The sequence below is a fragment of the Mytilus galloprovincialis genome, chromosome 10, assembly GCF_965363235.1.
Source record: "Mytilus galloprovincialis chromosome 10, xbMytGall1.hap1.1, whole genome shotgun sequence".
Classification (NCBI taxonomy): domain Eukaryota; kingdom Metazoa; phylum Mollusca; class Bivalvia; order Mytilida; family Mytilidae; genus Mytilus; species Mytilus galloprovincialis.
This window is the reverse complement of record NC_134847.1, coordinates 11,948,330-11,971,475: the sequence shown is the minus strand read 5'-3', so window position 1 is coordinate 11,971,475 and position 23,146 is coordinate 11,948,330. Positions and strand designations below refer to the sequence as shown.

General features: G+C 32.0%; 1 protein-coding gene across 4 annotated transcripts in view; it reads right to left on the bottom strand.

The window, feature by feature from the left end:
• Window positions 1-22,307, bottom strand: part of LOC143049851 (transmembrane protein 135-like) — a 110,223-nt gene extending 87,916 nt beyond the window's left edge. Inside the window, exons 1-5 of one of the 4 annotated variants that reach the window (XM_076223598.1) lie at window positions 22,136-22,307; window positions 18,326-18,453; window positions 14,579-14,668; window positions 13,764-13,856; window positions 4,166-4,199 (exon numbers count right to left, since the gene is read on the bottom strand). In XM_076223598.1, the coding sequence (XP_076079713.1) occupies window positions 4,166-4,199; window positions 13,764-13,856; window positions 14,579-14,668; window positions 18,326-18,453; window positions 22,136-22,288 (498 nt within the window). In that variant the 5' untranslated portion in view covers window positions 22,289-22,307. The remainder of the gene's footprint in view (window positions 1-4,165; window positions 4,200-13,763; window positions 13,857-14,578; window positions 14,669-18,325; window positions 18,454-22,135) is intronic. The other 3 variants (XM_076223600.1, XM_076223599.1, XM_076223601.1) reach the window with 3 other exon arrangements.
• Window positions 22,308-23,146: the final 839 nt, after the last annotated feature.

Sequence of the window (23,146 nt, the reverse complement as noted above, 5' to 3'; positions counted from 1 at the left end):
TACCAATAATAAGTGGCAGCAACCCAACAATGGTTTGTTTGATTCATCTGAAAATTTCAGGGCTGATAGATCTTGACCTAATGAACATTTTTACCCCATGTCAGATTTGCTCTAAATGCTTTCGTTTTTGAGATATAAGCCAAAAACTGCATTTGACCCCTATGTTCTATTTTAAGTAACAGCGGCCATGTTTTTTGACGGATCAAAAATCGAAGCACACACTTTGTGCAGGATAATCTAAGGAACAATCATGCTAAGTTTCATCCAAATCCATTCAGTAGTTTCAGAGGAGTAGATTTTTTAAAGTTAGGAAATGTGATGAACAAATTGTGAAAAATTGTCATTAAAGGACAATAACCCCTTAAGGGGTCGATTGACAATTTTGGTCATATTAACTTATTTGTAGGTCTTACTTTGCTGATCATTTTTGCTGTTTACAGTTTATCTTTATCTATAATAATATTCAAGATAATGACCAAAAACTGCAAAATTTCCTTAAAATTACCAATTAAGTGGCAGCAACCCAACAATGGTTTGTTTGATTCATCTGAAAATTTCAGGGCTGATAGATCTTGACCTAATGTACATTTTAACCCCTGTCAGATTTGCTTTAAATGCTTTCGTTTTTGAGATATAAGCCAAAAACTGCATTTGACCCCTATGTTCTATTTTAAGTAACGGCTGCCATGTTTTTTGACGGATCAAAAATCGAAGCACACACTTTGTGCAGGATAATCTAAGGAACAATCATGCTAAGTTTCATTCAAATCCATTCAGTAGTTTCAGAGGAGAAGATGTTTGAAAAATTGTTAACGACGTCAACGACGTCGACGACGAAGACGACGACGTCGACGACGACGACGACGACGACGGACGCCAAGTGATGAGAAAAGCTCACATGGCCTTTTAGGCCAGGTGAGCTAATAAGAGAAAACAAAAGACACAACCGAAACACAACGTTAAAATGTTACACACACAGAAACAAACTATAATATAACAATGGCCATTTTCCTGACTTGGTACAGGACATTTTAAAAGATAAAAATGGTGGATTGAACCTGGTTTTGTGGCATGCCAAACCTCGCACTTTAATGGCAATGTTAAATATAACATTGAAATGACAACATAATATTACAGGACTACAATACAAATAAATAGGAGAACGTATTAGACAAAGAAACACATGATTAATAGATCTATAACAAAAAGGCATCAGGTTTAAAATTCAATACGCCAAAAACGCGCCTCGTCCACACAAGACTCACCAGTGACGCCCAGATATAAAAGATCGAAAGTGAAAAAAAGTACAAAGTAGTACAGCACTGAAGATCAAAAGTTGAAATAGGTTGTGTCAAATACGGCTATGTTTTTATGCTTGGGATAAGAACATCCTCATTATTAAGAACAATTCATGCTATGCAAACAGTAAATTTTATCAAATGAATATAAGATATATACATAATGAAGCTGAAGTATTAACTAATTACAAAAAGCAAAACCCGTATACATAATGCAAAGACCAATACAGAAAAATAGACACACCCGACCTATGAAAATAGGGATGGACACAACACCAAAAAAAAATAATTTAGTTTTAGTGTTTAATAGTAATACCTAGAACACTTGGCTAGATCCTGGCAGTCAGGTGAAGGAGATTGGAGGATATCAAAGTATCAACCTTTGGCAGGAAAACTAGCCAAATCTGAAAACTAGCCAAATCCGAAAACTAGCCAAATCTGAAAACTAGTTGAATCCAAAAACAAGTTAAAACAAAGTTAATTAAGATATGATTAGAGCACAATTATACTATTCTATCAATAATGAAAATGAAATGCAGTATTCAGGAAAAAACAATAATCCAGGTTTATACTAGCATCTGTCATTGGTCAATTAACTGTCATATTGAGGCTGAAGGTCAATTAACTGTCATATTGAGGCTGAAGGTCAATTAACTGTCATATTGAGGCTGAAGGTCAATTAACTGTCATATTGAGGCTGAAACTGAAATTTTGCATGACAATAGAAAAGTTGTGATCATAATGAACATGTGAACAAAGAGTAAAGTTGATGTGAGTGACCAAGACTTCATTGTAAGCTGTCTTAGCACTGCAATCTTAAAATGATAGTTTGGACAGACTAAAGGAAGGATGGACAGATAGACTTTATGATTAGATCACAGACTGAGTGAAGCAATTTTTTTATAAAGTACATGCAACCCTTAAACTTGATAATTTCGCACTTTACACAATTAAAATATCCATATTCGATTGTTCATAACAATTTTTTTTAGCCCAACAACTTCCTGCATTATTACAATAGACAAATATAATTGTTAATTGTTGCAAATGTGTAAATGGGTGTAAATCAACATTTCTAATGGTTGTAACACTCAAGAAAATAAACACAAACATACATATCAGAATGTAATTGGTATTATCATATAAATTGTCACATTTTTATAAACTTTGCCGATTTGAAAAACATATTTGTTTCCAATTACAACTCATAATTTGTTTGTGTTGTTAATAATAAACTGTTTTTAACATATTTTTTTTGGCACATTATTTTGTACATAAATGAGGCTGTTAGTTATCTCGTTTGAATTGTTTAACATTTGTCATTCAGGCCAATTCAGGGCCTTTGCAGCTGACTATTGGGTATGGGCTTTGTTCATTGTTGAAGGCCATACAGTGACCTATATATAGTTGTTAATTTTTGTGTCATTCTGTCTCTTGTTGAGAGTTGTCTCATTGGCAATCATACCACATCTTTTTATTTTTATTATATATTTATAAAATGTCATATTTCCTTACTTTTGACGTATATTTATGAAATTTCCCTTAGGAGTGCAAATTATGTCATGTTATTTGAAACATATTTTTTTAAAAAGCGTTTCCCTGTGTCCAAAATATGTTTATCCATCTAATGTAATTAAGACCACCCTGAATAGATAAATCAAATTTCATCTTTCAATCAACATACATATGATCATAGTATTAGATTGGAATTTGTTTACATCAAATCTTTAGCTGGTTAGATGAATGGAACCCCCCCCCTTTTTTCAAATGGCTGGATCTGCCCCTATGTATGCAGACTTTGTCAAAACAAGGACATTATACTTCCCCAAAAGATATGATTTTTCCTCAAACCATAAAATTTGGTACCCATGAAATAATGACTCCAAAGGGGTTGCTTCCACTTGAATGTAAACAAGAATGTGTCCATAGTACATGGATGCCCCAATCGCAATATCATTTTCTATGTTCAGTGGACCGTAAAATTGGGGTCAACATTCTAATTTGGCATTTAAAATTAGAAAGATCATATCATAAAAAACATGTGTACTAATTTTCAAGTTGATAGGACTTCATCTTCATTAAAAACATCCTGGACCAAAAACTTTAACCTGAAGTGGCCTGGACAGACAAATGGACAGACAAACAGACGAAAAGAACAATGAACAGACAGACGAATGAACGAAAGGAAGCATAGACCAGAAAACATAATTCCCATAAATGGGGCATAATAATTGGGACATAAAAAGAGTTTTGAGAGACATCATTGCTACTGAATTAATTGCATTAGAACTAAATTCCATATTCTAATATGACGTTCTGCTTTAGCTTTGGGTACAAAACCATGTTCTAATTCGAATAGAACATGGGCTGCACGTGATTGACGTCACAATTGAAATTGCAACGTCAGATGGATTTTGAACAACGCCAGACATCAAAATGGACATTTTGTATGGTGTTGCTCGCTAGGAAATTAAATAAAAAACTTTTTAAAAGTAAGTTTAAATGTGTTTGTTCTTTTTTTATTGATAAACTGTTGATTTTTCTATAACGTTTTTGTTCATCAAATCAAAATGGCGACATTTCGAGAGTCTACTATAGGTCTGCTTCGAAGTACAAAAGTCAAAATATTCCTATTAGAATCCTATTAGAATCGAAATAATTCTATCATGCCATGCTCGATGCTCATTTTAACATGGGTAGGCATTATATTTGTAGACATTTACCCATGTTAAAATGAGCATAGAGCATGGCATGAAAGAATTATTTCTTAATTAAAGTAAAGAGACTATTGCAAAACACTCAGTATACTGTACCTGTCAGGATTAATTTGTATATAGATTGAAAAATGAAATATAAATTTTACTTACGATATTTGCCATGTATAAAGCTAAAAGACCTCTCCTGAAAAAGAGTACAAAATTTATAGTACTAAAGGGTTAGGATTTATAACAGAAAAAAAACATTTTGTAAAATAATTATGTGTTAATAATTTAAAGTAATTTACATATTACTGATTATTTTAAAATGAATAGAATTTAAGTAATTGAAAGAAAAAAAGACATTGTAACTTCGTTGTGTTAGTCTTTTTATAAAACATACGCTCAGGATCATTATACTTTGCAATAAATATTAATAGTTGTATGCATAAATGTGTGTTATGCAATGTATTGATCTGCTTTAATTAACAAGTTTCATCATTGACAGTTCTTAGAAAGGTGCTATAGCAAAAATATTCTACAAGCTATACTACCGGTATAATAGATGTAAGAAAATGTGGTATGAGTAACAACGAGACACCTCTTCATTTGAATCACAATTTGTAACAGTAAATTGGGACAGACGGACGAACAGAGACACAGACCGGAAAACAATAAAATAACACATGAATACAGCAACTAAAAGCAACTAACAACAATCACTTCATTGCAGTGTATTAATAATTGAGCCTTCTTCAACTAATTTAACATAAGCAAGTAAAACCAAGTTTGCAAAGATATCAGTGTTAAATAAAGGTAAGGAGGTAAAAAAAAGACCAAAAAACATGTGCCTGTATTTTTTATGGTATTAAATAGAACCATCTTGTTCAGAAACACAAATATTGCTTTAAATAATAAATGTTTAATCATCTTGGTAAACAGTTTGTTTTAAGATACTTAAAACGGCACTCAGAAGAGAAATGACACGGCCTGAAAGATGAGTTTGTGACAAAAGGAGTTGTCTCCCATGTATATATAAATTTTCATTTCAAATATTTAAACTAACATTTATTGCATAAAATTTAATCTGTATAGCTGACACATGCCATTTCAAACTACTCAAAAGGTTTTTAATTACTTTAAAAAAATATTTAAAGAACCTGCTGTTGTAATTATGTTTATCTACTTTTTTAACGCAAACGACTGCAGATTTATATAATCGGTAAAAAATTTACATAAAATTTGGTGACATTTAAAAAATTAGGTCGATCAATTTTATTCCTTAAATACTTTTTCACCAAAATATGATAAAAATAGATAAGCGCTAATCCCCGTCGAACATTCACAGGTGTGAGATGATATTTAAAGGGACTATAGTTTTTTCCTGTCATACAATGTGATGATATCCCAGGTAGTTAAATCAATTATGACATTTATAAGTTGGCATGGGAGATTGTTTAAGGGTATGTGGCCCATAATTGAATGGGTCAAAAGTTTTGACATTATCACCATGATTATCATTTTACCAGCTTCGTTTACAGTTACTTATTATCGAAACCATGAGATTTCATTTTTCATTCTTAATATTAGATCAGATGTCCATTTTTAATAAGTGACACGTAATTTCTAAATGTGCTCGATATCTGGTTCTAGTCTCAATTTCCAAAGAGGACATCAAGACTGATGCTCGTTTCAAGTTTCGGTTTCCAAATTCCACTCGATTTGTTAACCTTTAAGACAGGTAATTAAAACGTTGGTTTCAAATTACACTCCCGTAAAATAATCCCCTCCTTAATCATAAAAAAAGTCAAACTATAAAACCACAACTCCGCCTTGTTTAACTTGATTTTGAACAGGTACAACCCAGGTGTTGTAAATCAAGAAATTCTTCAATAAAATTTATACTGTTTTTAGTTTATAGGCTCATTGTACATACAAGAGTGTTTATTTTATCCAAACATGGCAATTTAACAAAAGTATGAATGGTCCTATTTGGTATTTCTTTCCCGGAGTCAATGAAAGAACATATAGGTTACTTTAACAGTGCAGTAAGATGCTAAATTTTTCTAACAATGATACACTATGTACCATCATCCAAGTAATATATAAAGTAACTGAAATGTAAACTAGTTTGCTCATTGTTGAAGGCCATACAGTGACCTATAAATGTTAATTTTTAAATCATCTCTTGTGGAGAGTTGTCTCATTGGCAATCATACCACATCTTCTTATTTTAAAAATTATAGGACATAAAATTAACCAAAGGAAATGAGGCAGAGTTTGATGGAAGCATAGTTGAAGCTCCAATAGGGTACACTCTCTAAGGTCACAAGGTCACATTCAAAAATTACCTCAGGTCACAAGGTCACCTCCAAGCAAACTACATAGTATTAAACTCATCTTCTCAACTTGGTTTAATTTTTTTTTAAAGTCACAGATGCTTTTAATTTGAGTTCAGCTCCTAAGGCCACTTGCAAAATACCCCAAGTCTAATGAATTTTTAACCACGTTTGATCCAAAAATTAGTCCCTTACTTTGCTGAGGTAAATTAAGTCTTTCATTTTGCCATATGTTGAATTGCTATGAAATACAAAAGAAATGTACACATAAAAAATGCTACATAAATTTTTCAAACTTTACGTGGAATTGGTTTTTTTTTGGTAAGGATCCAGTGATACAAAAAAGAAATACATTTAAAACTGTTAAGATATATTATCATTGAACAATGGGTCAAAACAAACAAAGACTTTGTATTTCACTGAATATGTACAATGTAAAATTAACATGGACAAAAACACATGCCTTGAAAACAATGTTTACTTTTCACTCCCTGGATAATATCCAATATAATCAGAGGCATTAAATATTTGTCAATTTTGTTTTAAATAATTAAAACAACTATATATTAAATACTTTTCAATATATATATTGTATCCAACATGTCAATTCCATGAAACCACAAGAGATCCATGCTTAAACACTGACACTTTTTAATGGAGAATGTAACTGGAACATAAGTTTCCTCAATGACCTAAGCTGCCTGCTGGGACTATAATGTATTTTCTAATATGGACCATATGATATCCTAGCTTAACATTTGTTTTACACACACCAGGGAACCAGAACGATATTTTAATTCTAAATAAATCACTGATAAGAAATAGACATCTTGTCAAATGTCAACAGTGATCCGAAATGAATGTCAGATTTTTTCTAAAAAAAAAAAAATTTTTTTTTATAAATCATGTAAATTGATCCATTGTAGAAATAGTTAATACAACTTAATTTTGATGTAAATAATGACATCAATTATTTGAAAAAGTTTATTCTCTTCTCTTATTTATAATAAGTCAAAGTTAAAGGTATCCTACCCTGTCCCAATACCATTGACACTGGGACAGGTTGATCAAAGACAAAATAAATGATGGACCATTTGATAAAAAAAGCTGTCCAGAAAATTATATTAAAAGCAAGCAACCAGATACATGTAGTCTAAGTCCATGCTACATGTACTTAGAAAACTCAACAGGTGAAAGGGCCTCACTCAAATTATTCAGTGCTCTGTATTGGCTTATTGGTAGGTTTTAAAAATGAGGGCCCTCATGGGGTTTTTGATTATGTGATTACTTGGCCGTTTTTTTAATGATTATTTGATTATTAAGCCAAATATTTCATGATTATTTGATTACCTAGGACTTTATTTTTAGTTTATGATTATTTGATTACTAAAGATAAGCAAATATTTAATAATTATGTGATTATATTGGCAAAAAAATGGTGATTATGTGATTACTAGGACCCCCCCCCCCCCCCATGAGGGGCCTCAAAAATATATGCTATTATTAACGAACTAATCAGTGAGGGAGAAAAAAGACTTCACAAAATGTTCATAATATTTTACTACTACTAAGTATATTGATTTAAACAGAAATTCATAAATTCCTACAAAATTTCTCAACTTCAATATAGCTGATAGCTATTTCATATTTTTTATTATTCTCTACTTAAAATATTTGCGTTAAAAAAAATTAATTTGCACATAATATTAAATTGTTGCCTCTGATTTTCAGTCATGCTACTTAACCCAATAGCCAAGTTAATCCCATGTCAATTATTTCATGTCGAACTACATTGAAATATTATTCATTACAAATCATGAATAAAATAATTTTAGCTGAAAATTTATCAATTTAAACCCAAAATGGACGAAATCGGTTTCCTTTTTCAGCAAATAAACTCCAACCAAATTGCCACTTAACAAAAAGTGTGATATCAGGACTTCAATTTCAACGGCACATTTTGTCGACAAATATTGTAAATAATGAACCGTGGTATTTATTTGTTTTGTAATAAAGACTTTATCATATCAGAAATCTGTAGTATTACATGAACGCCGATCGTATCAATATGTAACGCACCATTACCCATAATTTTGAATCTGTCCACGATAATTCTGACAATATAATAGTCCCGATAAAATGAAGTTTAGCTGCTGTTACTAGCAATACAATAACACATGGTTGACAATATAATTCCGTGTCATGAGGATTATTATACCATTTTTTTTTTATATGAAATACAAATGATAAACTTATCTTTTAATATCAATGGTTTATAACATTAAAAAAATCAGAGAAAATTGAGCTATTATGGTTGTCAGCGTTGTTAGTAGTTGATGGACTCTCTGCAGATACCACTATCAAATGATGAAGCTAATTACAAACGATGATGCTATCAAATCTATATTCTAAAAAATGTCTTCTATACCTGACGAATGAACATCAAACAAAGGTTTTAAATTTGAAAAATTATCCTATGATTAACGGTAAAATTGAAAGCTTTCTGGGAATAGGAAATGTTACCACGGTAATTGACATAATAATATCGTGATCAGAAGACATCCAGAAATTAATCTTAATGAATCTTCGTTGATGGACGTCATTTAAGACTTGTTTACAATATAAAAAAAATGATCAGTATAAGGTATTATGGTTTATAGGGAGGACATGTACACTTTGCAGCATAATTTTGAATTCACTGACAGGGAAAATTACATCATGATCTTTGAATACAGTGGAAAAGGTAGAAATCAAATCATGTGAAAGACTGTTTGTTCTAGTTTTGGGTCTTAAACACTTTAAATATCAAATGGAATTGTTAAACCATTCAGAATGAGGTTACCACAGCCAACAGTCAAGCTACAAAAATGTATATATCTTGTAAAATCTTTCAAAAACTTGTCAATTTAGAATAGATTGCCATAGAGATGGATGGACATTACATAATACAGATAATGTGCTCAAACTTGCATATGATAAGATTTTTCCTAAAAATTTTCCACTCGATGTTGAGCAAGAAAAATATATCAATCAATCAATCCCAAAAGGGAGATAATTCTAATGAAAATCCCTTAAAGGGAGATAACTAGAGTGACTGGATCAATCAATACTGTAAAGTGAGAAAAATTCTGCACATGCATGAAATATTTGCCACTGGACATAAAGCAACTTATTTAGTGAAAGTAAGTTGCTAGAGGTTTACTATTTCTAATTTCATGAGCAAGACAAAATTGTGAAATATCCTTTTATGTAAATTTGTTGGAATTAGATGATCACAATCTTGGACCAAGAAAAAAATCTAAACTAAAACTTCACAAGTAGATTTTGCACTGAAAGTTTCAAAATTTTAACTCCATGAAAATTATGCACTTTACATTATTTATTTTCTATGTAGTTAAATTAGTTTCTCACAAAATTTAATTTCTGTTGTTCTTTTACAAATTAACTTGAGAGACAAGTAATTAACTTATTTGACCAAATGAATTAGGATAATTGATTCTTTACTAATAGGCAATTTGTTAGTCATTACAGGGTGGAGTGATGTTATATACAAAACTCAAAAAATTCTGACAAAGCTGGCAGTTAGAAAAAGGAACACAAAAGTTTACTTAAAATTGAAAACAGCCAATTATAAATTAATAAAAAAGTTAAATTCGTAAGTCATTTCTTATCATTTAACGGAATTGAAAATATTGACAGCAACAGGTAATTCAAAACGTCAACTGAAATTTGCCTTTTGAATCAAAATACACAAACAATTAATTTTTAAATCAAATGCCAGAAAGGCATTATTTCATGGGAACAATACCGCCATTGATGGTATAAAATTCTTCGTTGATTTGTCCACAATAGTTAATTATCTGCCGGGGATCAGGTGTTTGAATTGTTATTATATTTAATTACTTCTTTTCTCGTTAGCTATAAATACCTCTGGCAGGTACAAAATAAATGGAAATCTTCATCAAATTCAATTAATCGACAAAATTTTGTTCATGGAACACCTGCTATTCGAGTTCTGCACAAGCTTTCAGGCACTAGTCACTATACAGTGCTGTATTTAATGCGTAATAATCTTTGTCATTTATTAAGATGTTGTAATCGGCGGGAACAGTCTATACTTAATTAATTCCATTCAATACTAAAAGTATGGCCTTCCAGGATGTATAAATTGCTTCATAAAAAGTAATTACACAAAAAGTTATGATATGAAACCTATAAAAGCTAATACACCTGTGGCAATTTTCAGAATCTTAACCCACAGAACTGCCCACTTTAATCCTTTATTTACAGAGCAAAATGGTGGGGTATTTGTGAGGTTTTGTATGACTTGACTACAGATTTTGAGACATTTAAGGATGTACTTAAGTGAGGTTTTGGAATTTGTGTCAAATGTTCGGACTCCTTGGTGCTTTTCCATACAATAAAATGTAAAATATTTTGCCCCATAACACCCATTTATTTTTTCATATAAGACTTAATAGCTCATGAAAGGTCATTTACCAAAATTTTTGAAGATTCTTAATTTTCTTTCTTTTGTTTTGAGAACTAATAATACCAATGCAAATATAAGGTAAAAGTCCGAGTCAGCCTTTTCCCGCCATATTTTAAATCTCAAATATCTCGAAAAGGAGGTCCATGACCTGTTAATATTTTTAGCTTATTTTTATCCTTAATTGATGCTCTTCCAGGTTATAGTATTAATTTTAACTTCTTAATTTATTAATTTTCACCTAACCTCACCTAAGTACATCCTTAATAACTTCATCAATGATCATGAGTTTCAATCATTATGATTTGTATAATTCTGAAGATTTTTTTCACATTATAGACAGGTCTTTCTAATTATCTCCCTTAGTATTGCAAATGTCCGCACGAGGTCATCGATATCTGGTCGCCATTAAGGTCGTGAAAAATTGTAAACATTACAGAAAGCATGCTATCTGAACACACATGATTTTATTGTTGATACAACTAAAATGAATAATCTGAATCTACCAGGCTTGGATAAAATAACAACATGGGCCGACGATATGAAGTTTCACAATACATACACTTCTATTAAGCTTATCTACCCTCTAGTACAAAATCAGGACTTCTAAAATAAATTTGAATGTGTACATGGGACACAGATGCATGCCCCATTTTAAAGGGATGCAAAGGTAAAAGTAAGGCTACCAAAATTCTAATCCGATCTGAGTAATTTGTCGTAATAAACATTGTGTATAAGTTTCATAACATTCGTTTGAATTAAACTAAAGTTTAGTGAACAGAATTGAAAGTAAAGGGGCATAACTCTAGAAAGGTAAAAGAGACGCCACCAAAATTCAAACTTGATCTGTGTTTTGTGATAATATGCATTGTGTATCAGATTCATAACATTTGGTTGAGTCATGGTAAAGTAAATGAAAGACTCAACAAAAATTTATTTTTTTTCCATTTGTAAAGGGACATAACTCTAGAAAGGTAAAATAGACACCAACCAAAATCTAACTTTATCTGTTTTTGTGGTAAAAAGCATTGTGTTAAAGTTTCAAAACATTTGGTAGAGGAAGAGAAAAGTAAGAGAATGGAAACCAAATTTAGGATGTATCGATGTATAGATGTACGGATGCAGACAGGCAAGGGTACATCTTGATGCCAACTCCCATTTGGCGGGGGCATAAATATTTCAAAATTATTGTATACCCTCTTTCAGAAATATGCCATCACCATGAATCTTATATTATCCCTAAAATTATTTATAATCATGTTGACAATACTTTCTTCTCATTTCTAGGATGTCATTTTAAATCAAATTACTACAATAATGAATAAAATGCTGTATTTAGATTCTACTCTAAACAATCATTATAACAAGAAAATTTTCAGAGGCAATTCTGCAGAAAATAAATTCATGATGCCGAAAAAATATATTAAACTATTTACGAAATAATGACCAAGTACACCTGTTTACCCAAACTCATTCATATGCAAATTGTTCTATTAATTACATAAAAAGACGTTTCTACCCTAAATAATCAAATTTATCGGAAGTTTTTCCTACTTAATGCAAAATTAGCTTTAAATATCAGCATTAAACTGTTCATAAAGAATCTGAAAATAATCCCTAAAGCGATTATGTTATGATGTAATCATAATTAATAATAATAAAGACGTACCAGACATACTTTATTATATGGTCATGAGAAATCACGTCTTTTTTAGAGCTTAAATTATTTCCGTTATTGAGTAATTTTACGTAATAGAATGATGTCATGGGAGAATGATAAATAATGCAAGAAAAAAAAAGAAGGTGGGTTTTATTCTATATTTTAATTGAAATTTCCTTCAAGTACAAGTTACTTCCCCAGAAAGAACAATCCATGTGTGAAGTTTTATCTTATACATGTATCAATCACCTTTTAAAACTTACTTTCTATTAACAAAAGTTACAATATTTTGCCATTTTAAATTTTCTAATCTAAATGTGACAACATGCACAAGATACATATAGCATGTCTGTTGACAGGCAACAAACAAGAAAACCAATTAACTTTACTCATGTCCAGAAGGTATCTTTAAAATCTGTAAAGGGACTAAGGGCTTTTAAAGTTTTGCTAAAAATAAGAATAAATCTTTAAAATAGCTGTTGGACTTGTTACACCGAAGCAACAAATAATATTTTGAAGTACATGTACTAGTATATATTGTGGTACATGCATTCATTTTCAAACTGCATGAAACATCCTACTGCAGTACTTTCAGGGTTTTAGCTAGGATTTTGAGGGCTTTAGTAACTTTTTCTCTAGACAATAATTAACATTATTTCTGGTAACAGCAAGGGATGAAGGATGTTTGTATATAATTACTTAGAGCTTTACATCTTTGTCAGACTTTGAAGGACAAATGCAAAATTTTACTAGACAGTAGTTGCATGATTTGACTGATATGGCCCATTAAAAATGAAGATTAGAATATATAAGATCTGAAAATCTAGTCCAAATTTTACTTCAATTAGTTTCAGGGGACATTCCTCAAGAATCACATAAATGAACTTTCATTGCATAATCTTTATCCTTGTAAAACGTACTGAGGACTTATATTTCTAGTTTGAAGGGTTATTAGATCCTGCTCTACATGTGGTAACTGTCACAAAGAATATGTGAATCACACTACCAAATTGTAGTTTTGAATATTTTTGTAATATTTGCTCCTGTATACAGTCATCAATCAATCCAATCAAAATGAGTTCTCCACAATCGTAAATGAATATATACTGGTATCAGAAGCTTTGAAAACTTACCATAATTCTGAATAAATACAAGCCAGTAGCATACCCATTAGTACAGCAAATTTCAAACCGAACATCAAATAATCTGTATATATAATGCATATGTATGAAGGATGTTAATTAACATAAATTTGAATAAATGAAGATGATTGGTCCATACCTGGACTTCCTCTCGAGAAGTATTGCAACATAAGAGGCTGTCAATGCAGGGACAAATGAGATACTGAGGTAATAAAAATGACCAATCAGTTTCCTGTAGGAGAGAACAGAATCATAGTCAGTAATATGTTTTAGATCATAATAGTGTGACAGCCATTCTAAAGCTCCTAGAATACAATGATTGAGCATTTTGAAGGTTAGCTGTTTTAAAGAAAGCTTAAGCAGATTCAAGATATTGATGTAGCAATTAACACCCCCACCCCTAAAAAAAAGGTCATTTTGAAAATCTGACCCCCCTCCTAATTTATCATCTATATTCTAGAAGATTTTGTAAGGCTCTCTTTCTATCATGTACCCTTGTATAAATGTAAGTCATTAGATCTGTTATTCAAATATATGTACATTTCTATATCTAAAACAACATTTATACAAATGTACATTTTACTACATGTAAGGTACAACAATAATAGGGCTAAAATTAGAATTTATTTTTTTATCTCGTCTCCCACCTCAAAGAGTGCAAATGATTGATTTGAATTTTTAAGATAAATAGAGAAAGTTTCCAATGCATAGAATTACTTTCAATTTATACTATAAAGTTTTTTATTTTTTTCAACCCTGGTTTGAAAAGTAACTTTTTGCATAAGACCCAAATATAAAACAAAACATAATTGCTTTCAACTTTCCGTTTCTTAGGCAGATACATGTACTTTCAAAATTCAAATTCTGTATCTGCATTCATGGTAACTAATCAAAACACTTTGTGAAGTAGGGGTGAGATAAAACATTTGTCAGGACAATAAAACACAACTGTACCTGCTTTTTCTTTCTATATTAAGAGCTAAAGCACAAGCTGGTATCCCTGTAACAAAGGTTGCTAGGTAACAGAAAGAACCTGCTACTTTTCTGAAAACAATAATTGTCATAAAAATTTTCACTGAAGATTCTATAAACAAGAGTGCACACACTGAAATGTCTCGCCTTCTTTGCTAATCATTGATATTATGTTGATAGTCCTAAATATAAAGCTGTCACATAAACTTAACATTAACCAAGAAAACTGAACATTGACCAATGAACCATATGAAAATGAGGTCAAGGTCAGATGGACAATGCCAGGCAGACATGAATAGCTAACAATTCTTCCATACAACAAATATAGTTGACAGATATATTGCTTAAAGATTAAGAAAAACAGACCAAAACACAAAAAATAACACTGAGAAATGAACTGTGATAAGCAGGTCAAGGTCAAATAAAACTTGTACGATTGACATATAGATCATAAAATATTTTCATACATAAAATATAGTTGACCTATTTCATATAGAATTAGAAAAAAAGAACAAAACTCAAAACTAAACAGTCATTTTGTTTATTTTCTTTGGTTACATCTTCTGACATCAGACTCGGATTTCTCTTGAACTGAATTTTAATGTGCGTATTGTTATGCGTTTACTTTACTACATTGGTTAGAGGTATAGGGGGAGGGTTGAGATCTCACAAACATGTTTAACCTCGCCGCATTTTTGCGCCTGTCCCAAGTCAGGAGCCTCTGGCCTTTGTTAGTCTTGTATTATTTTAATTTTAGTTTCTTGTGTACAATTTGGAAATTAGTATGGCGTTCATTATCACTGGACTAGTATATATTTGTTTAGGGGCCAGCTGAAGGACGCCTCCGGGTGCGGGAATTTCTCGCTACATTGAAGACCTGTTGGTGACCCTCTGCTGTTGTTGTTTTTTATTTGGTCGGGTTGTTGTCTCTTTGACACATTCCCCATTTCCATTCTCAATTTTATTTGATCACTGTAACCATGAAAATGAGGTGAAGGTCAGATGACATCTGCCAGCTAGACATGTACACCTTACAATCATTCCATACACCAAATATAGTAAACCTATTGAATACAGTATAAGAAAAACAGACCAAAATACAAAAACTTAACTATAACCATTCACGACACTGAACCATAAAAATTAGGTCAAGGTCAAATGACACCTGCCAGTTGGACATGTACACCTTACAGTCCTTCCATACACCAAATATACAAGACCTATTGATTATAGTATCTGAGTTATGGACTTGACCACCAAAACTTAATCTTGTTCACTGATCCATGAAATGAGGTTGAGGTCAAGTGAAAACTGTCTGATGGGCATTCAGGAGGTCCTTGCAAGGTACGCACATACCAAATATAGTTATCCTATCACTTATACATTTTTTTTGTAATAAGAGAGAATTTAACATTACAAAAAATCTTAACTTTTTTTTCAAGTAGTCACTGAACCATGAAAATGAGGTCAAGGGCATTGGACATGTAACGGACGAAAACTTCGTAACATGAGGCATCTATATACAAAGTATGAAGCATCCAGGTCTTCCACCTTCTAAAATATAAGCTTTTAAGAATTGAGCTAACGCCGCTGCCGGATCACTTTCCCTATGTCAAGCTTTCTGCAACTTTACGACAAAAATGAGTATAAGAATCTTTATAATCTTTGTTTGTTTTTCATTTGTCATTCCAGAATCTAATGCATTCTTGGGAATACATTTTTTGTATATTAAAAGCATACACAAAAACACTGTGATTGGCTTACAATGTCCAAAACAATTTAAATACAACCAATAACTTGATATTATTTTCATTTTGGATTACAAACAATCTTATCTCAAATTGTAAACCTAAAAGAAGGAAACTTATACTAGAGTCCAACATTTTTTAGTAGTAAAGTTACTATTTCATGAACAAAAATTAAAGATTATCTACAAATGTCTGCCAATTTTGGTTCTAAGCGTTCCTGATAAAGATGCCTCACATGCAACAATCTATTTTGATAACCATCTGCAAAACCATGAAAATTTAACATGGACCAATGAACCATAAAAACTAGTTCAAGGCCTGATGAACCCTGCCAGACAACATGCACACAAAGCAATCATTCTATACACCAAATGTAATTGACCTATAATTGCTTTAAAAGTTTTGGTATAGATCTGCAAAACATAAACAACCATGGAAATTTAACATTGACCAATAAACCATAAAATGAGGTCAAGGTCAGATAAAACTTTTAATTAAGGATATGTACACCTTACATTCATTCCAAATCTTGAATATAGTGGCCCAATGCTTATTGTATCTGAAAAATAGACCTAATCTGAAAAACAAAGAGATGCACCATTTGGGGGATTACTTCTAATCTTGCTGACTGCCTAAAATAAAAGTTGGATGCCAGATATATACTATTTGTATCCTTTACAAACAAGCAAAAATATATATAGTTACAATTCTGTGGATTCATTACTATTTGTTGGATACCAATAACTTTTTAGGGATGTTTCGAGTCTAGAATCACAAAGGAGTAGCTATATAGGTACAGTAAGGGCCGATTTTGGCCTCAAATTTCAGGTTCATCTAACGTCATATTTTAGACACTTTTTAAACACTTTAGTGTCTATTTCAATTGATTCGATTAGTTTATGTGAAAGATTTTAACTGATTAAGTCATTAAAAACACTCCGATTCAAGCTTAAATATGAAAATTCATCAAATATGCAAAAAATTGTCACTTTTCAGATGGTTTTTGTCAAAAATGAAAGTGGCCGCACTCGTGTTTATCCTCAACCTTTATATATGTTATGTATTATCATCAAATACAAGTTACATTTCAATATTATGAATGAACACGAATGCGGCCACTTTCATTTAAGACGAAAACCGTCTAAAATTTAACTAAAATGCTAAAATAGTGAAGACCAGTAATTTAACATGACTTAATGATAGTAGTACCTGATATATGTGTATTGTATTGTCAAAAACAACCCATATTTGTGTAGCATACGCATTCTGCTTCCCAATAAATAGCTTAAACATTACATTTTCACAATTTTGTAAAACTGCTATATTTTGGGGCCAAAAAGGGTTCTTATACTGAATCTACTCCTTTAAATGTACAATGAAGTACAAATTTCCTATTATCTTATATTTACACTTATATATATATGCAAAACTACAAAATAAAACATTCATTCGAATAACATTTTTTCCAATCAGTAAAAGCTGGTACCCATAACAATAAATGAATCCACAGCAGTTATTTGATTTCAGGATAAATACTGATGATCATGTGAACAAATGAATAAAATTGAGAATGGAAATGGGGAATGTGTCAGAGACAACAACCCAACCATAGAGCAGACAACAGCCTAAGGCCACCAATAGTTCTCAAATTCAGCGAAAAAATCCTGCACCGGGAGGCATCCTTCAGCTGGCTCCTCAACCAATATGTATACTAGCTCAGTGATAATAAACGTCATACTAAACTCTAAACATGAAAGTTATTTGATGCATTTTTTGTTCTTAAAAAATTGCAAATTCAACATATTCAAGGGTAAAAAAACAAACCTTATCTCAAAGTTTCGTTAACATGTAGCTCCAAGTACCTATACTAACAACCAATTGCAACTGAGCCAAAGTGTGATTATAAACTGTATTGATATATTTTTTTACAGTGATTATAAACTGTATTCACGTATTGTTATATTTATTTACAAGTACCTACCTCCATAAACAGAAAAATGTTATAAACAAGGTTCCATTGGTTGTCAAGAAAATTGTAGATCTTGCTAACTGTGCTGGGAATGACTTAAGGAAATAATCCTTATTTTTCCTCTGGATAATACCAGCAATCTGTCAAGAAATAAATTATAAATCATTGGGCAAAATCAATTTTCCTTAAACAAAGTGTTCCTTATTGAGTTTATTTATTGTGATGCTGCTATAATTAAAAACTAATAGATAACAAGAATGTGTCCATAGTTCACAGATGCCCCACTCACACTATCATTTTCTATGTTCTGTGAACCGTGAAATTGGGTCAAAACTGTTATTTGGCTTTAAAATTAGAATGATTATATCAAAGGGAACATGTGTACTAAGTTTGAAATTGATTGGACTTCAACTTCATCAAAAACTACCTTGACCAAAAACTTTAACCTGCAAATGGACAGACGGACAAGGGATGAACTGATGCACAGACCAAAAGACATAATGCCCCTAGGTGGGGCATAAAAATGTACCACTGTATAAATATGAAAATCCTTTCTAAAAATAGTTTTAGAATTTAGCTTACTGGTATCTAAATACCATAACCACTAGTGGAGCTAGAACACCTTACATGTACATTTCAGGAGTACCTTAGACCAAGTCTTCATGACAAGCTTTTAAAACAAATACTCAAGTTTTATTTGAAACTGTTTGTTTGAAACTTTATCTGTTTGTGTTGTTTATCTTTTCTCAGTTACATGTAATTGTATATGTTATTCTCCTGTAAAACTCTCACCTTTTTTTCATCTTTAGCAGTGAGTTTAGCCTTCTGAACAGAAAGCCCTTTTTTAGTTCTCCAGCATCACCCAATTTCTCAGATAATATATGATTTCCTGCTCAATTTTACTCAGTCACTTAGCATGCTTAGTAAAGCATTGACCATAGAGTGTCTAATTTGGTTTTTATGCATAGTGATGACCTTGAACCAAATCTTTTTTACATGAACCTTTTTCTTGACGAATTCAAATACATGTAGATTTCAGTTGTTTTGTGTCAACTAGCTTATAGGTATCTCCAGAAAACTCTGCATCAGTTTTAAGCAACAGTTATAAAAATAAATTGCTGAAGTGAACTCGACAAAACTTCTTTACAATGGAATTGTTTCATGTTCTTTTATAGCATACTAACAGGGTTCTCGTTAAGACGCGTATACGCGTCCTGGACACATGGAAATCGAGCAGGACGCATCATTTTAGAAACCCGGGAGTCCCTGGGAAGCGTCCTGATTGTACCCCCTGAGACCCAGAAACATTGTTTTGCCTAGAAGATTTATGATTCAACATTGTTTTGAGCCATTGTTTTGACAAGAAACTTAACCGGGAGTTGATGTCAATAAATCGATAGGATGCGTAGATCAATATTTTTGACAGCTGATAATCACTAAATGGTACATGGGTTTACCTCATTTTGAAGAGGTATGGTTGCCTATAATTGCTTACATTTACTTCATTTGAACTTTGGTGATTAGTTGAGTAATTGGCAATAAAATACTACATGTACATCTCCTTATTTTCATATTCATATAACTCATACAATATCCCTTCCAGGGAGTTGTACTGATAAATTTTAAACATACTGAAACCATTCATATCAATGATTGCACCATGTTGCCAAATGGTGATTTGGGAATAAAATAAGGTCATTCCAGTCTGTCAGATAGACAGTTAAACCTTTTAATGGTGAATCTGTTTGCAATTGGCTGTGCAGGATATACAACTTTGCAACTATGCCTGGCAATAATTTGGATGTTTAATCATGTCAAGAGTACCACACTCTTTGAACGTCAACAACCCTTGCAAAAACAGTCTGAGAGGTCCATAGGTGTCATGTTGCAAAGCAAAATATTTGTCCCTATCCAATATGCTCTCATTTTCAAATGGTAGTGACAGTTAAAATTTCCTCCACCTTCATCACATACATGTACACCCTCTGTTACAGGATTTATCTTTTATATTGTTGTTAACTTGTCCATAACACCAATAAATGTTTGACAGTGGATATTAAGCAGCAAACATGATGTTCTTCTTTAGTTTTGGCAACAAAGCCATTTTCTAATTCCAATAAAACATGGGCTGCACGTGATTGACATCACAAATGAAAGGCCAAATAAAAATATATTTGTGGTTCCAGTTACATACTCTTGAAAAATAGGGTCGGTAGGTCGGCAAATTTTATTTATTTTTTTCTAAATTTTATTTAGGATTGTCAAAATCCGGAAAAAAATCGTGTTTACCGAAATTGTTTCCAGTATTACACACATCAAAACCGGAAGTCGGCCATTTTAAAAGTGTTTGGTTGCAAAATAAAGACAGTCATTTACGTTTTTCATTAATTTTGTTGCATTTTGACAACAAATTGTTATGAATTCTTGCATTTTACCAATAACATATACTTCATATGGAAATTCAAATGACAGAAATCTACAAATTTTATATTATTTTAATTCACTATCCTCAAAATTAGATCGTTTGAAATTTATTTTTCAGAAATGAAAAAAAAGTTCTAGGGTCGGGGGGTTTAAACTAGGGTCGGTCGGGTTACTGGAACCACACATATATTTTTATTTGGCCAAATTGAAATGTCAGATATATTTTGAACAACACTGGATATCAAAATTGACATTTTTGTTGGAGTTGCTCGCTAGGAATTGAAATAAAAACATTATAAAGTAGGTTTTAATGTGTCTGTTCTTTTTTGTTATGTTTTAAAAACTGTTGATTTTCCATTACGTTTTTTGGTTCTTCTAATCAAAATGGTGATACATTGTATTTCGAGCATGTATTATCAGATTATAGGTCAGTTTCCAAGTACAAAAGTTCAAAATTTTCCTTTTATAATTGATACAATTCTATCATGCCATGCTCTATGCTCATTTTAACATGGGTAGGCATTATATTTGTCAACATTTTAAATACCAAGTGTTTGACAAATATCAAGAATATAATGCCAACCCATGTTATAACTTATAATAAGCATAGATTTTAGTTTCTAGTGTATATTTCACAGTTTAGTATGACATCCATTATCACTGAACTAGCATACATTTTTGTTTAGGGGCCAGCTGAAACACGACTCCGGGTGCGGGAGTATCTTGTACCAATGGGTCTTCGGCTGTAGTCTGCGTCGTCTCTTTGATACATTCCGCATTGGCATTTCCATTCTCAATTTTATAGAGCCTGGCATGAACACTCGATTTTTATTAGCAAAGATAATTTGCCTACCCATGTTAAAATGAGCATAGAGCATGGCATGAAAGAATTATTTCTTAACCCTCTTGCTGCCGGAGGGACACATATGTCCATGGTTAAATTTATGCAAGCTTCTCATCATTATTGCATCTCTTTCAATTAAAAGAACGCAGATTTAACAATGTTATGTTTTTCTCCAATGGTTCCCAAATGTAACGGTCATTAATATGTCATGACGTCATTTATCGAATGAAGTCATTGTTTGGCATATTACGTCACAGACCTTGAGCTGTCGTATTTTCTGGCATAGGAAATGCAACCTTGAAAAAGGGTCAGCAGCATGTATTTGTGTTTGGCCTTGACTGGCTTGAGAAGGATGTTCCAAAAATGACTTGAACTATCATGTTGTCTTCATTGATAAATATTGGCAGCATGAACTTAGAGGGGCCTTTTATTTGCTTGCCAAACTGTTAACATTATAAATAATAATTTATCTTTTGTTTGATCATTTTTATTTTGGGGTTCAAAGTTTATAATTTAGTTTGATCTGTGCATGACGAATTTGAGGTGAAACTCACAGCGTACAGTGATCCATAGACCTTTACTGCTTGCTTAAATACTTCTAACATCACATCAAGTGACGCCTTCTTGCATGACGGTGTCCATGTATGTCCCAATTCGTAACAGGTGCATGTTATTTTGGAAGTTAGCGGTTTGCCTAGCACCGCCATATTAAATTGGTGTCATGCGTCTCACACCGGAAGTAGGAAAAATGTAAACAAATGCACGTGTTCAAAGTGAAAGTGAAAGTATATCAAGTTTGTACATAACAATTTTTTATTTTTTTTCTGATTTTGACTTAGAGAAAACTATCTGTATTTGATGATATAAAAGAAGCAATTGAATAAAAATGGTTCAATACAAATTCAACTGATATTAAATTAACTCTACATCAATAAATTACAAACTATCCGATCTGAAACTAAAATAACCACAGGGGTTAATCAGGCATGGTTTGGGAAATCATGGACCCAAGTTTTCAACTTCATATTATGTTTTCTGTGTTTGATTTTTTATAACAAATACTTTTAATATTTCAGTTGTGTGGACTGTTATCCCTGGTGGTCTTTTAAAAGAATAGGGTACTTGTTCTTTCTTAACAGAAAAGTCATTAAGCTCGTTCCGGCTCACGGTCATTAATTTGGGGGGGGGGGGTGCACCCTCACTAGTTTTCTGATGGGGGATGAAGTATTGCTGTCTGTCCATATTTATTTTTCATGTTGTATCTGTAATAGTAAATATGCATATACGGTGATCCATAGTTGTTAACTTCTAACCGGTATATCATTTGGTTCAAGTTTTGGTGTTATATTCCTATTTTGGGTCTTCTTGTTATCGGGACTGCCTCACACAATTTATACTATTATGTCAGAAAACGTGGAACATGTTTTAGCTATTGGGTTTGCGTTGAGTTGTCGTCTGCCAATGCAGTAGCATGGAGATGTAATAAAGAATTGATTTGAAGAACAGTTTATTCGTCTCTCGTTACTTGTGCTTACCATAGTCCCCCAGCCAAGTACACGATATGG